Genomic DNA, 13,652 nt, shown 5'->3' on the forward strand with positions numbered 1-13,652 from the left:
CTAATTTTTATGAGGAATGGCTATTGTTATTTTAGATTCGACTCAGTGTAATACATTCGATTTGGCCTCAGTGCCAATCAACCTTGGTAGAAAGTGAAGATGAAGCCAGACGGATGGCTGACTAAATCTCTGATGGAGCCGTCTGTTCATATATGGGCAAAACCTAACTGTGGTATATATTTTCCAGTTTGGCATGCACAGGCCATACGTAAGCATTTCAGTGATTTACTCCTCCTTGTTTAGGTTTCAATAAACTTTCTGGTCATGAAAAGGAAAACCAAGAGTACGGTGGCATTTAAGCAGATCGCTACCCTTATCTTTCAGGAATAAAAATAATTTCTCTGTCACGGTTAGCATCGCCATAGTGCGCTTCTGGCGTATGGTAGATTTGGGCCTCTGAACTGTCGATATTTCCAAAGTCCACCCAGAAGCCTCAATCTGTGCTAGATATAGCCATGTGAGATCGTGCCTTTAAATATCATGGGTGTTTTAGAAAAGGTAGAGGAGGAATTATGATAAACTCCACCATCGTGACATTGCAGATCATATCCTTTATCAGCATGTTGTTCCCTGTCATCCATGCAGCAGTTAGTTTGGGAATACCGTATCTTTCAAAAAAATAGCAGGCCATCTTATATCTACATTCTCCTTAGTGCATTCTAGCTTTCTAGATCCAAAAAAAAAAAAACCCCGCCCCCCCAAAAAAACAAACCCCCAAAAGTCCAAAAAGTGTATGTGTGTGGAGGCAGGGGGGCGAACTGCAAAAATGCAAGATTTTATTGCAGGGAAATTACCAGGCTACACAGGTAAATTTTGGCAAATGCAACTTTATATTGAAATTCACACATCTGTATCTTAAAGAATGAAAGACTCACAGACTCTAATGTGGTTTCTAAAATACCAGAAATCATAGTTTAAGCTTCCACAAGTTGAAACTGAAATAATTTCCAAACGATCGATACACCAAATGTGCAGAAAGTATAAACAAGACTGTGCCTCCGGTAGAATAAATGCTTCCCAGATTGTGCAAGATATCATACTAAGGCTGCGGTCTCCCGGGGACAGCTGTCCCTCAAAACCCGAAGGGCCGCCGAGGGACGGGCGGCCCGGCCAGACAGACGGAAGAGCTACAACGCCTCGTTGGCTGCACACGACTTTTGCAAACCACGGGAGAAAACTGGGAGCGGGGAGAGGAGGGGGAGGGGGAGGGAGAGAGGGAGGTGGAGGAAAAGGAGGAGGGAGAGAGGGAGGGGGAGGGAGAGAGGAAGGTGGAGGAAAAGGAGGAGGAGGAGGTGGGGGGTAGATGGAGCAGGGAGGTGGAGGAAAAGGAGCATAAGGAAGAAGAGGAGGTGGGGGAGGAGATGGAAGAGGGAGAGGAGGAGGGAAAGGAGGAAGGGGCAGAGGAGGGAAAGGAGGAAGAGGAGAAGGAAGGTGATGGAAAGGAGGAGGAGAGGGAAGAAGATGGACAGGAGGAGGAAGAAGAGAAGGAGGAGGAGAAAGAGGAGGAGGAGGGAAAGGTGGAGTAAGGAAGGGAGGAGGAAGAAGAGGAGGAGGGAGAAGAGGAGGAGGGAAAGGAGGAGGAGGGTGGTCTAATGGCCCTTTCCAGCATCCCCGACGACGGCCCTGTCGCTGACTGCATTTCCCTTGCTCCCTTACTCCCATGCTCAACAAAATGGAAGATACTAGATAAAACCCTTACAGGCAACACGTGTTTATTCTGTGTTTTCGGGACCGTTCAATCGGAACTGGACAGGACCGTTCACGTCGCCCAGCGGGAGGCTACCTAGCTTTCGCAGAAGAGAAATGAGACTCGAAGGAATCTGATACCAAATCAGCAAAAACCACAGACCGGAGTTCGGTGCCGGTCATCTCGCCAGTAAGAAGAGGAGGATTCCGAAATAGTAACAGGTTTGGCCAGACAAAAAAAAAAAAATAGAAGAAAAAAGCAACCAAAAAAAAAAAAAAAGGTAAACTCTAATCGGTCCAACCAAGATTCGGTTTTGGAAAACGCCCCCAAACCTGGTCACGGGGCCACCAGATTCCTCGGTGCGATAATCCAATAATAGGCGGCACATCTTGAGCGGAATAGAGTAGTTGGGGCCGCCCGCCCCGCCCTCCCTCCCCCGGCCCCAGCAATTCCAGTCGTTGCCCAGCGGGAAGGGATCGAAACGTTTGGAAAGAGCTTCGGACTTGCCGAATGAGTTTTCGTCCACCCCTTTACCTCATGTCGGTTTAATCGGTCGCGATGCCCGCGGCTGGTCCTTGGGCCGGTGTCATCCTAGAGCAGAGCGGTGTTTCGGGGAGGGGGGCCCTTAGCCGGGGCGGGGCCGGTCCGGGCTCCGCATGGGTGGGGCGGGCTCTGTCCCACCGTCCGGCCGCTCCCCGGAGGGAGGCCCGGGCGACGGCCAGCCCCCCCCCCCCCCAAAAAAAAACCCCAAACCGAAAAACAACCCAGACACAGCCGGGCCCCGGGGTCCCGAGAAAGCGCGGCCGAGCGAGGCTGCGGGGCGGAGCCGGGTGGCCTCATCTGTCCCTGCCCCGGGGAGGGTCCCCGGCAGCCCGGACCTCGGACCCTGGTCCCCGGGAGCCCGGAGGGGGGTGCGGGGTGTGTGTGGGGGGGTCTGGTCGGCGGGCAGGAGGCCGGTGCCGGCGGGGCTCCCGGCCGTCATATAACGCAGTAAGGTTCCCTGGGCAAGCGGGACTTTCTGCAGTAGAGGAGGGTGGTGCTGAAGCAGCGCCTCAGCTCCCTGTTGGAGAAGATGCAGACGAAGGGGTTGATGCCCGCCTGGGCGAAGCTCATCCAGACGGCGGCCGTCAGGTAGCCCCCGGGCACCACGCGCCCCTTGGCGAAGACCCGCCAGTAGCAGGCCACCAGGTAGGGGCCCCACAGGGTGAGGAAGAGGAAGGTCATGACGTAGAACATCCTGCTGATCCTCTTCTCCGTCTTGAACTCGTCGAGGACCAGCAGGCGCCTCCGGCCGTTGCCGTTGCCTCCGCCGCCCCCTCCGCCGCCCCCTCCGCCGCCCCCGCCGTTGTTCTGGCGGATGCCCAGCAGGGTGGGCGGCGTGGGGCCCCGGCCGAAGCCTGCCAGCCAGTTGGCGGCCGCCTGGCCGCTGGCCCCAGGGCCGTGGAAGGTCCAGTTCTGGCTGACGGCCGCCACGAACTGGACCGGCTTCATTTTCCGGCGGTCGTGCACGAAGAAGATGAGCTTGAGGTAGACCAGCTGGGTGGCCAAGAGGATGAGGGCCAGCAGCAGCATGAAGCCCAGGGAGTCGTTGGCCCGGAAGGAGCGGTGCTGGAAGGTGCACTGGTCCTCCTCGGAGATGAAGGAGTAGGTGCCCACGTCCAGCACGGGCGGGAAGGCCATGGCCACCGACAGGGTCCACACCATGCAGATGACGGCCAGGCAGGTCCAGAAGGTCAGCCGCTTGGTGTAGAAGCGGTGGTGGGCGATGGCCAGGTAGCGGGTGACGCCGATGCAGAAGAGCATGAAGGCGGTGTGGAAGCAGGACAGGACGCCCAGGAAGGCGATGACCTTGCAGGTCAGCGTGCCGTAGGTCCAGGTGGAGCCGTTCTTCACCGACGTGAAGACGAAGGGGAAGCAGACGGCCGAGCGCAGCACGTCCGAGCAGCCCAGGTCCAGCAGGAAGTAGTAGGGGGCGCGGTGCAGGCTCTTGTCCTTGACCAGCAGGACGGAGATCAGCAGGTTGCCCACCACGCTGACGCCGATGATGAAGCCCAGCGAGGTCAGCTTCAGGAAGGCCGTCAGAGGGGACAGATCCGGGAACACGTTGTCGGCCGCATGGCTATAGTTCGCCATAGATGGGGGGGAGGGGGCAGAGAGGCGGGCGGGCGAGGAGCCTCCGGTCAGGCCGGTCGGGCGGCTCTCATGGGCTCGGGGCGGGCCGGGAGGGCCGGGGGCGGGCCGGGGGAGCCCTGGGCCCTAGGCCCGCGCCCTCCGGCCGGCCGCCCGGCGGGCCATCAGGGCACCTGCGAAGAGAAGGGTGGGCGGCCGTCAGGGCCGAGGCCTCTGCCGAGAGGGCTCCCCCGGAACGGCTGCCCCGGCCCCCTCCCCCCCCTCCCCACCCCGGGGAGCCGGGCTCCTGGGTCCCACCGGTCCTGGAGTCTCCCGGGCCGACGCTGGGCAGGGAACCGCCCCTCCGATGGGGACGGCTCCCCGGCCCGCGGCCGGCCGCCCACTTCCCGGTCCCCCCTGACTGGGACCCCCGGAATGGGGACGGGAAGGCCGGACCAGGGCGGCCCTCCCCGCCCGGGCCGACGCTGGGCTGCTGGGGCTGGGGCAGGGGGATCTGGGGCGGGGGCAGGAACCGGGATTTCGAAAGGGCTGGGGCTGGGCAGGGACGGTTTCGGGGACCGGGGCTTGGTTGGGGCTGGGCAGAGGCTGAGCCCCGCCCGTTCGTAAGGAGGACGGCATATTCCCGCGGCCCGGGCCCCCAGCCCCCTGCCCCGGATCGCCCCGATCCCAGCCAAGGCTCCTAACAGTTCTTCTCGCCGCAGCTCTCAGTCCCCAGCCCGATGCCCCGAGCAGCCCTGCCCCGGCCCGCAGCCCCCAGCCCCGGGACCGGCCCCGGCCCGCGGCCCCCAGCCCCGGGACCGGCCCCGGCCCGCAGCCCCAGGACCAGCCCCGGCCCGCAGCCCAGTGTCCCGAGCAGCCCCGCCGGGCCCAGACAGACCCAGGCCGGAGGGTCTGGTTCCCGAGTTCCCTCTGCAGGCCCGGGCCCGGGTGGGATGGCGACCCTATCTGGCTCTTTTGTGTCGGAGGAGGGGCCTGGGAGGAAGGGGACGGGAGGTCTCTATCTCGGGAAGCTCGGCGGCCCGCCCGGAGGGCGGACGCGGCCCCTTTGCCCTGCGGGTGGACCGGGGGCACGGGGCGGGGGGTAGCGGGTGAAGATGCTGAAGCCGAAACCAGTCAAGGTGGGCCTGGTGGGGGGAGCCGGGGGGGCGGTGGCCTGCCCCGCCAAGCCCGATCCCCCCCGCGGAGCCGGACGCTGGGTTCCCCGGGTGTCTCCCCGCCGAGGAGCCAGCCCAGCCCGCACCCCTCCCCTGCCCACCGAGGAGCCCACCCCCCGCCCCCGGGAAAGAGCGCGGGCACCCTACCGCCTCCGGGAGGCTGCAGCCCGCCGCCCTGGCTGGATGAGAGGAGAGGAGAGGGGAGGGGAGGGGGGGAGGGAAGGCGGAGGAGAGCCCCTGCCCCAGCCCCTGCCCCAGCCCCAGCCCCTGCCCCAGCCCCTGCCCCAGCCCCTGCCCCTGCCCCAGCCCTGCCCATGCAGATGCTCGCGCCCACGGCAGTGCAAACGCCAGAGCCCATGCAGGAGCCTTGGCCTTGGCCCCGGTCCCGACCCCCGGCCCCCCGGCCCCCGGCCCCCCGGCTCCGGCCCCCGGCCCGTACATGCCCGGCCGCAGGCGCCGCTCCGGCCGCGGAGAGCATTGTCTGGCCGTTGCGCTGCGTTTCCATGATGCGGGCGGCCGGGGCGGAGGGAGGGAAGGAGGGAGGGAGGAGGGGAGTGGAGGAGAGGGGGCCCCTCCTGCCCCCGGCCCTCTCCCCCGCACCCCCGCACCTTTGCACCCCCGGCCCCGCCGAGCCTCCTACCTGTTGGCGGCGGCGGGCAGCGCGGGGCCGGGGGTCCGGGGCCCGGGGGTCCTGCCCATCGGCGGGGGCTGCGCGGCCGCCCGCACTGGGGCTCCGGGCAGGGCCTCGGTGGCGCCTGCGCACTCACACGCCTCGGGCTCCGGCCCCGGATCCGAACCCAGACCCGGCCCCGGAGCCGCCCCTCCCCTGGGTCCGGCCCCGGGGCCGCTGCTGCCCGCACCGCGGCCCGGCCAGCGGGGGGAGGGCGGGAAAGCGGGCTCGGCCCTGGGCGCAAGACGCCCCCGGCCCTTCTTCCCCACCCCCGGCCAGGAGCCGGCCGGGCCCACGGCCCGCCCCGCCGGGGCTGGGGGAGAGGGGAGGGGGCGATGCCTCTCACCCCTTCCCTCCCTCGACCCAGCTCTTCCCCTCTGGGGATCGGGGCATCGAGGCCCCTTCCAGTTTGTTCGGGGTTGGGTTCAAGATAGCCAAGCACAGTTTGGTGCAACTAGGTGGGTTTCCATCGAGGACGGCGGCTCCGGATTGCCCTGCCCTACCCTACCCTGCCCCTACCCTACTCGGCCCATCTGCCGTTGCCTTGCCCTGCCCTTGCTCTGCCCTGGCCCTGCCCTCTGCCTCTGTGCCTGCTTTGGCCCTGCCTCTGCCCCTGCCCTAACCTGGCCCCTGTCCTCCTTCCCCTCCCCTGACCTTTGCCCTGCCTTCCTACTTCTGGCCTGCCCCCGGCCTGCTCCTGCCCCTGCCCCTGCCCCTGCCCCTGCCCCTGCCCCTCCCCGGAGAGCTGGGTGGTACGATCGCGAAGCCCAGTCGGCCGACCCCTGGAGGAAGCGGGTCCGGAAACCCATCTTCCCGCGGATTCGGAGGAGACGCATTCGAGGGCTCGGGCCGGCCGAGACGCTCCGGCCTGCGGCCGCCCGGCGTCAGCCGTGGATACCTGAGTGACGGACGGCGAGGCCGGGCGGGGGCTGGGGGCTTCCTTCTCCTCTCTGAATGACGCGGGCGAAGGCCAGGAGCCAGCGGGCAGCCTCACAGAGACTGTCCGAGCTTTCGGTGACCGCCAGCGTCCACAGCCGCTCGGGTGTCCTTAGTCCCCACGTCTCCATGTTGGGCTCTACTGGGCTTTCGAGACAGAGGCGGCTTCATTAATTCCCCAACGAAGCGTCGGCCTCTCTTCCTGCATAATTATCGCTTCAGAAGATCCCGCTGATGAAAAAGGGGGGGGGGAGGGGGAGAAATAACTTTAAAGATCTTCTCTACGGTCACCGTTGGGTCTCCGGGCGGCCGTAGAGGAGCTTCGGCACTGGGTGGGGAGACACTGACATTCGGGGGGGCCCAAGCCAATCGGCATTCGGATAATATAAAGGTGATTTGCACTCTGCATTCCTATTGGACAGACTCCGGCGAGGATTGTTCCCCCCCCCCCCCGACACCGAAAGCTTAAAAATAACCCTTCACAGTCATGATGTCACAACATTCCCAAATCCCATACGGATGAGGCGCATCTCTGGCTCTTCTGCCCTTAGGAACCCCACCTCCGGTGGGAACGATCTACCCGAAAAGATATCCTAAAACCTCGGGGCCTTGGCAGCCGCTTACCGGGAAGAAATCCATCGGGAGCTGTTGGACGACGGGGTTGTCCTCAAGATGCTCAGCGAGACCTGGACGTAACCTCCATGGAAACGGCTCCGCAACGAGCAGCCCGTTCATTCGTTCTTATTCAGTCGTGCTTACGGAGGGCTCACCGTCTGCAGAGCACTGTACTAAGCGGTTGGGAGAGTGCAAGATGACAGCGGGCGCATTCCCGCCCACGGCGAGCTCGCGGGCCAGAGGGGGAGACAGACGTTAATAGAAATAGATTACATAAAGGAAGAAATCAGATAGATACATGATATACAGATATATTCATAACACACCTTCATACATACGCGCCGCCCACACGTGGCGCAAGTGGAAAGAATAAAACTTGTACAAGTGTATGGGTTTGTGCATGTATATGTAGGGCTAGGTATGTGTGAATGGCAGGCATAGGTGTGTGTGTGTTTGAAGCATGTGGAGGCGTTATATTGGAAATCCTTTGATTATCTCTTGCTTCGAATGTTCTCTTCCAAGCTATTAGCCTACGGTAGGCATTCAATACATTTCATTGAGTGATTGAGTTGTGTATGTGTGGGTATGTGCGGACGGATATATGTGCGTATACATGCGGGTGATGAGTCTGCATTTGCGCGTGTCCTTTGAGTTCAGAGAGGAGGCTGCTGACAGTGAGTTTGTGTCCAAGTGTGGGTGTTGAAAGGAGGAATGAGTGACCCTGGATCTCTAGTACACCGGCCACCCGAGAAGGCATCTACTATTTAGCTGATGCATTTGACAATTTCCATTCTGCTTTCTATTCTGTTTCTTCCCTATCTGCTGTAAAAGAGCCTGGTTCCCCCCAACCCCCCCACCCCCAACCGCCCTCCCACCCTGAGCAGCACAGCCACCAAGCCACATTCCTGTCTGCCACCCTCCAGCCTGTCTGGGGAGGGGGGAGCGCCACTGTCTCCCAGGGGTCCCCCTCGGAGTGCTGCAGAGAGGAACCTCGGTCTTCTGTCCTCAGGAAACCCAAACAGCCCAGTCTTGTGACCACTAACTCCCTCCTCCCTCACATCCATTTTGGATTTCACCATCAAGCGCAGAACCACTTTCAGGCTGGGGAAATGGTCCTGCCCAGAGACAGCGTGATCTCAGCCCAGGAGCAGTGGTGTGGCCTGGTCCGTTGTTGGCAGGCAGAGTGCCCCCCCCGCCCCCCGAAAGACGGGAGAGAACAGTTTATTCTTCAGAGAATAGGATTTGGTTAACGATGTGTAACTGACCGGGGATGTGGTTTTCCTTTCCCGAATTTGGCAGCAGGAATGGGGATGCCAGCAAAAGCCCCTAAGATGCAGTGGGATCAGGCCAATGAGTTAGGACCTGCCTCTGGTCTCCGAGTCTGATCCCCAGCTCAGGGCCTCCAGTGTCTTGGATGGTTTGGGAAAACAGCATTTGCTCGCCTCTGAGCAGAGTTGGGGTTTTCCTTGGACTGTATCAGGAGCCGTTCACCCTGAAGCCTGGAATCTAAACCTGACCTTAGCCCAGTGCCTGATGTTTAGGAAGCCCTTAATAAGTACTGTGATTATCATCAAAATTACGAAGGGCAAACGGCATCTCTGGAGAGGATATTTAAAACTTGGGTCGGTATGTAGTTGGCAGTTCTTACTCCAAACTGGGGTGGGACGTGATCTTCTTCGGTGCATCCAATCTCTTGCTTATTGAGAGCGCCTTCCACCCTGCCCGAGTGGATCAGATAAGGGCACTAGGAAACAGATGTTTGAGCAAATCAATCAATGGTACTTATTGAGGGCTTACTGTGTGCAGAGCACTATGCTAAGTGTTTAAAAGAGTACAGTTAATGTTGGTATTTGTTTTGTTAAGCGCTTACTATGTGCAGAGCACTGTTCTAAGCGCTGGGGGGGATACAAGGTGATCAGGCTGTCCCTCATGGGGCTCACAGTCTTCATCCCCATTTTACAGATGGGGTAACTGAGGCCCAGGGAAGTGAAGTGACTTGCCCACAGTCACACAGCTGACAAGTGGCAGAGCTGGGATTCGAACTCATGACCTCTGACTCCAAAGCCCGTGCTCTTTCCACTGAGCCATGCTGTTTCTCTACAGTTCTCTCAGAGGGGCATGGCCAAATGGAAAGAATACGGGCCTGGGAGTCAGAGGACTTGGGTCCTAATCCCGGCTCTGCTAACTGCCAGCCGCGTGACCTCAGTCAAGTCACAACTTCTCTGCACCTCAGTTTCCTCATCTGCAAAATGGGAATTCAGTACCTGTTGTCCCTCCTACTTGGACTGTGAACCCTATGTGGGGAAGGAACTTTGTCCAAACTTGTTAACCTCGATTGTCTACCCCAGCACTTAGAATAGTGCTTGACACATAGTAAACGCTTAAAAAATACTGTAGTCGATACAGTAGAATTGGCAGATCTGTTCCATGCCCTCAAAGAGTTTATAAATTAGTAGGGGAGACAGACATTAAAAATAAATCACAGTTAGGGGAGGCGATAGAGTATAAGGATATGTAACATAAGTGCTATGGAGGTGAGGGTGGAGTGCTCAAGGGATACAGACCCAAGTGCACAGAGGTGAGGGCAAATAGGGTGGGGGAAAGAAGTGTTCTGCCTTTGTACACAGCAGAACTCATTCACTCCCACGGCCTCAAGTACCGTCTCTATGTGGATGATACCCAAATCTACATGTCCTCCCCTGTTCTCTCCTTCCCTCCAGGATCGCGTCTCCTCCTGCCTTCAGGACATCTCTACTGGGATGTCTTCCCGCCACCTAAAACTCAAAATGTTCAAGACAGAGCTCCTTATCTTCCCTCCCAAACCCTGTCCTCTCCCGAACTTTCCCATCACCGTAGACGACCCATCCATCCTTCCTGTCTCACAAGCTCTCAACCTTGGTGTCATCCTTGACACCGCTCTCTCATTCACCCCACATATCCAATCCGTCACCAAAGCCTGCCGTTCCTCACCTTCCCAACATCATCAAGATTTGCCCTTTTCTCTCCATCCAAACCTCTATCACGTTAGTACAATCGCTCATCCTATCCCCACTGGATTACTGCATTAGCCTCCTTTCTGACCCCTCAACCTCCTGCCTCTCCCCACTTCAGTCCATACTTCACTCCGCTGCCTGGATTATCTTTCTACAGAAACGTTCGGGGCATGTCACCCCCCTCCTCAAAAATCTCCAGTGGTTGCCTATCAAACTCCATATCAAACAGAAACTCCTCGCTATTGGCTTCAAAGCTCTCCTTCCCCTTGCCCCTTCTTACCTCATCTCCCTTCTCTCCTTCTACTCCCAGCCCACACGCTCCGCTCCACTGTTGCTAACCTTCTCAATGTGCCTCGATCTAGCCTGTCTCGCTGCCGACCCCTGGCCCACATCCTACCTTAGACCTGGAACACTCTCCTTCCTCAGATCTGCCAAACAATCACTCTTCCCTCCTTCAAAGTCCTCCTGAAGGTGCACCTCCTCCATGAGGCCTTCCCAGACTAAGCCCCCTTTCCTCAGTTCCCCCTCCCTTCCGCGTCACCTCGACTCACTCCTCTTACTCTTCCCCCCGCCCTGCCCCACAGCACTTATGTATATATGTATATATCCATAATTCTACTTATTTATATTGTTGCTTGCTTAGTTGTTTTGATGTCTGTCTTCCCCTCTCTAGACTGTAAGCTCGTTGTGGGAAGGGATTGTCTCTATTACACTTTCCAAGCACTTAGTACAGTGCTCTGCATACAGTTAACACTCAATATATATGATTGAACCAATGAATGGTGCTGGAGGGGAGGGCGAGAGCAGGGTGTCAGGGAGCAAGTTGGTCCTGGTGAAGCCGGGCTCCATCAGCCAGGATGGAACCCCGAAAGCCAACGTGCTCCTTCCTCCCCATTCAGAAGCCAAGAGATGGACGACTCATCGCCCTGCGCCAGCCAAGACACCCCTAAGTGGTGATTTCTTTCAGGGAAAAAGCTCCAGCCTTCTGGAAACCAACTGGGCTTCACCACGGTCGTAGGTCAGAACAACAATTTCTTGGAATGTTAAAGAATGCAGTGATTTTTTTTTTAAAACGGTATTTGTTAAGCTCTTACTTTGTGACAGGCACTGTACTAAGCACTGGGGTAGATACCAGCCAGTCAGATTGGACTCAATCCCTGTCCCACCTGGGGCTCACTCTCTTTAATCCCCATTTTACAGATGGGAGAACTGAAGCACAGAGAATTGAAGTGACTTGTCCAAGGTAGCACAGAAGACACGGGGTGGAGCTGGGATTAGAACCTAGATCTTTCTGATTCCCAGGCCTGTCCTTTTTTCATTAGGCCCTGCTGCTTCCGAGCGGGATGTACAGGTCAGTGGAAGGAAGGAGGATCTGGAATTGCTTTGTGGTTTCTGGGAACAGCTCAGGGCCCTCCGCCCCCATAGAGCAGGACAGCATCTTTTGCAACTGTGATATGCTCCCAGTGACAGTAAGCATACAGCACACTAGGTTCTGACTCCGGCTCTGCCACTGGTCTGCTGTGTGACCTTGATCAAGTCATTTAACTTTTCCAGGCCTCAGTTACCTCAACTGTAAAAATGGGGGGGGGGCGGGGGAAGAGATAAGACTGTGAACCCCATGTGGGGCATGGATTGGGTCCAACCTGTTTAGCTAATATCTACCCCAGAAATTGATACCGTGCCTACACAGAGTAAGCACTTAGCAGTTACTCTTAAAAAACAGAACAAAACATACCAAAAAAATCAAAACACAGTGCTCTGCATACAGTGCTGTGGACATAGTAGATGTCCAATGGAGCCCTCCGCACAGAGTATGTGACAAGGAGAATGTGCTGCAATCAATCAATAGTATTTATGGAGAGCCTGCTGAGTGCACAGCCCCAAACTAAATGTGCGTGAGAGTCCAGCAGAATTAGAAACTTGATCCTTACCCTCAAGGTGCTTAGCATCTAACAGAGGGGAGACAGACCTTAAAATGAGTTACAGCTCAGAGGAAGTAAAGTGTATAAGATTTAGATAGAAGTGCTTTGTGGAAGCTCTGAGGTAGTGTCGAAGTGGAAGATGTGGGGGTATAAACGGAACTGTAAGCTCATTACAGGACAAGGGACATTTCTGCCAGTTTGGTTGTAGTGTACTCTCCCAAGTGCTTAGTACAGTGCTCTGCACATAGTAAGCACTCAACAAATACCATTGACTGATTGATTGGTTTTAAAATGGGGGAGATTAGAAATTAATTGGGGAAGACCTCCTGGAAGAGATGAGTTCAGGAGGATATTGAAGATGGGGAGAACGGTGTTTTACTGGATATGGAGGGAATTCCAGACATGGGGAGGGTATGTGGCAGAGGAGAAGAAGAGCAGGCATGGGCTGTATCTAACTCAGTTGCACTGGAACTGGGGTTCTAATCCCAGCTCCTCCACTTGTCTGTTGTGTGACCTTAAGCAAGTCACTTCACTTCCCCGTGACTCAGTTACCTCATCTGTAAAATGCGGATTAAGATTGTGAGCCCCATATGGGACACGGACAGTGTCCAACCTGATCAGTTTATGCTTACCCCAGGGCTTAGAACAGTGCCTGGCTTATAGTAAGCACTTTACAGATACCACTAAAAAACCCCAAACCAGTCAGTAATCAATTAATGCCATTGATTGATTGGTTGATTTAGCTTGAGGAGAAACAGAGAGTGTGAACCAGGTTGAAGTGGGAGAAGAGGTTGTATAAGTAGCAGGATGGGAGTTGATAGAATCCTTTAAAGCCAATGGTCAATAGTTTCTGATTGAGGAATGTGAGCTGGTGCGTATGAAGGAAAAGAGTGGATAAGAGGAAAAAGTTGATGGAACGCCTTGAAGCCGCTAGTCACAATAAACTCATCAATAAATTCCACTGATGATGATAATTATGTTGTTTACCATTCTGTTGCTTATGCATCACAGGACCAAACTCTCTACCCAGGCTCAGGATAAATGATTAATGGGGTCTTCGGGAAACGCTGGGCAACAGTTGACAAGTTCTGGCCCCATCCTTTTTCCACTGGTCTGCCGGCTAACCCGGCTAGCCACTGATTCTTTCTGGGCACTGGTCTGCCGGGTGACCCAATCAGTCACTGACTCTTTCTGGGCACCAGTTCCTCATCTCTCTGATGGAAAGAATGACCTCTCCCTTCTCTCCTCCTCCCAGGGATAAGACCATAAGCCCTTGACTAACATTCTCTGGGTCTGCTCTGTGGCTTAACCTTTCGAAGACTCCATTTCCAATAGAGGCACCAAGACAAGTGGAGGAAATATATCCTTCTCTTTGCCCTCCGTCATCATAATTAGGGGTGTCCGGCAATCCTACCCTTCCCTCCAGTGACAGGGCAGATGCTCCATGTGCTGGATACCCTAGGGTAATAATTTCTAGTGAAAAATCTTTGGGACTAAGAAACTGCATGTGTGTGAGTGGGTTTGAGTCTTTTTGGAAGAAAGGCA

The 13,652-nt window shown here is 56.9% G+C and overlaps 1 protein-coding gene and 1 long non-coding RNA gene across 2 annotated transcripts; one reads left to right on the forward strand and one right to left on the reverse strand.

The window, feature by feature from the left end:
* Positions 1-1,695: 1,695 nt before the first annotated feature.
* Positions 1,696-7,283, reverse strand: GPR85 (G protein-coupled receptor 85). The gene is made up of 3 exons (XM_001512624.4): positions 7,202-7,283; positions 6,540-6,808; positions 1,696-3,990 (listed from the first exon to the last, which is right to left on the reverse strand). Exon 3 carries the CDS (start codon positions 3,818-3,820, stop codon positions 2,666-2,668), a length of 1,155 nt encoding a protein of 384 aa, XP_001512674.2. The 5' UTR covers positions 3,821-3,990; positions 6,540-6,808; positions 7,202-7,283; the 3' UTR covers positions 1,696-2,665.
* On the forward strand, positions 5,968-7,581 carry LOC114814774. The gene is made up of 2 exons (XR_003762578.1): positions 5,968-6,099; positions 7,129-7,581. It is a non-coding gene; the product is annotated as an uncharacterized LOC114814774 (long non-coding RNA).
* The last annotated feature ends 6,071 nt before the right edge of the window (positions 7,582-13,652 follow it).

Source organism: Ornithorhynchus anatinus, chromosome 10, assembly GCF_004115215.2.
Source record: "Ornithorhynchus anatinus isolate Pmale09 chromosome 10, mOrnAna1.pri.v4, whole genome shotgun sequence".
Lineage (NCBI taxonomy): Eukaryota > Metazoa > Chordata > Mammalia > Monotremata > Ornithorhynchidae > Ornithorhynchus > Ornithorhynchus anatinus.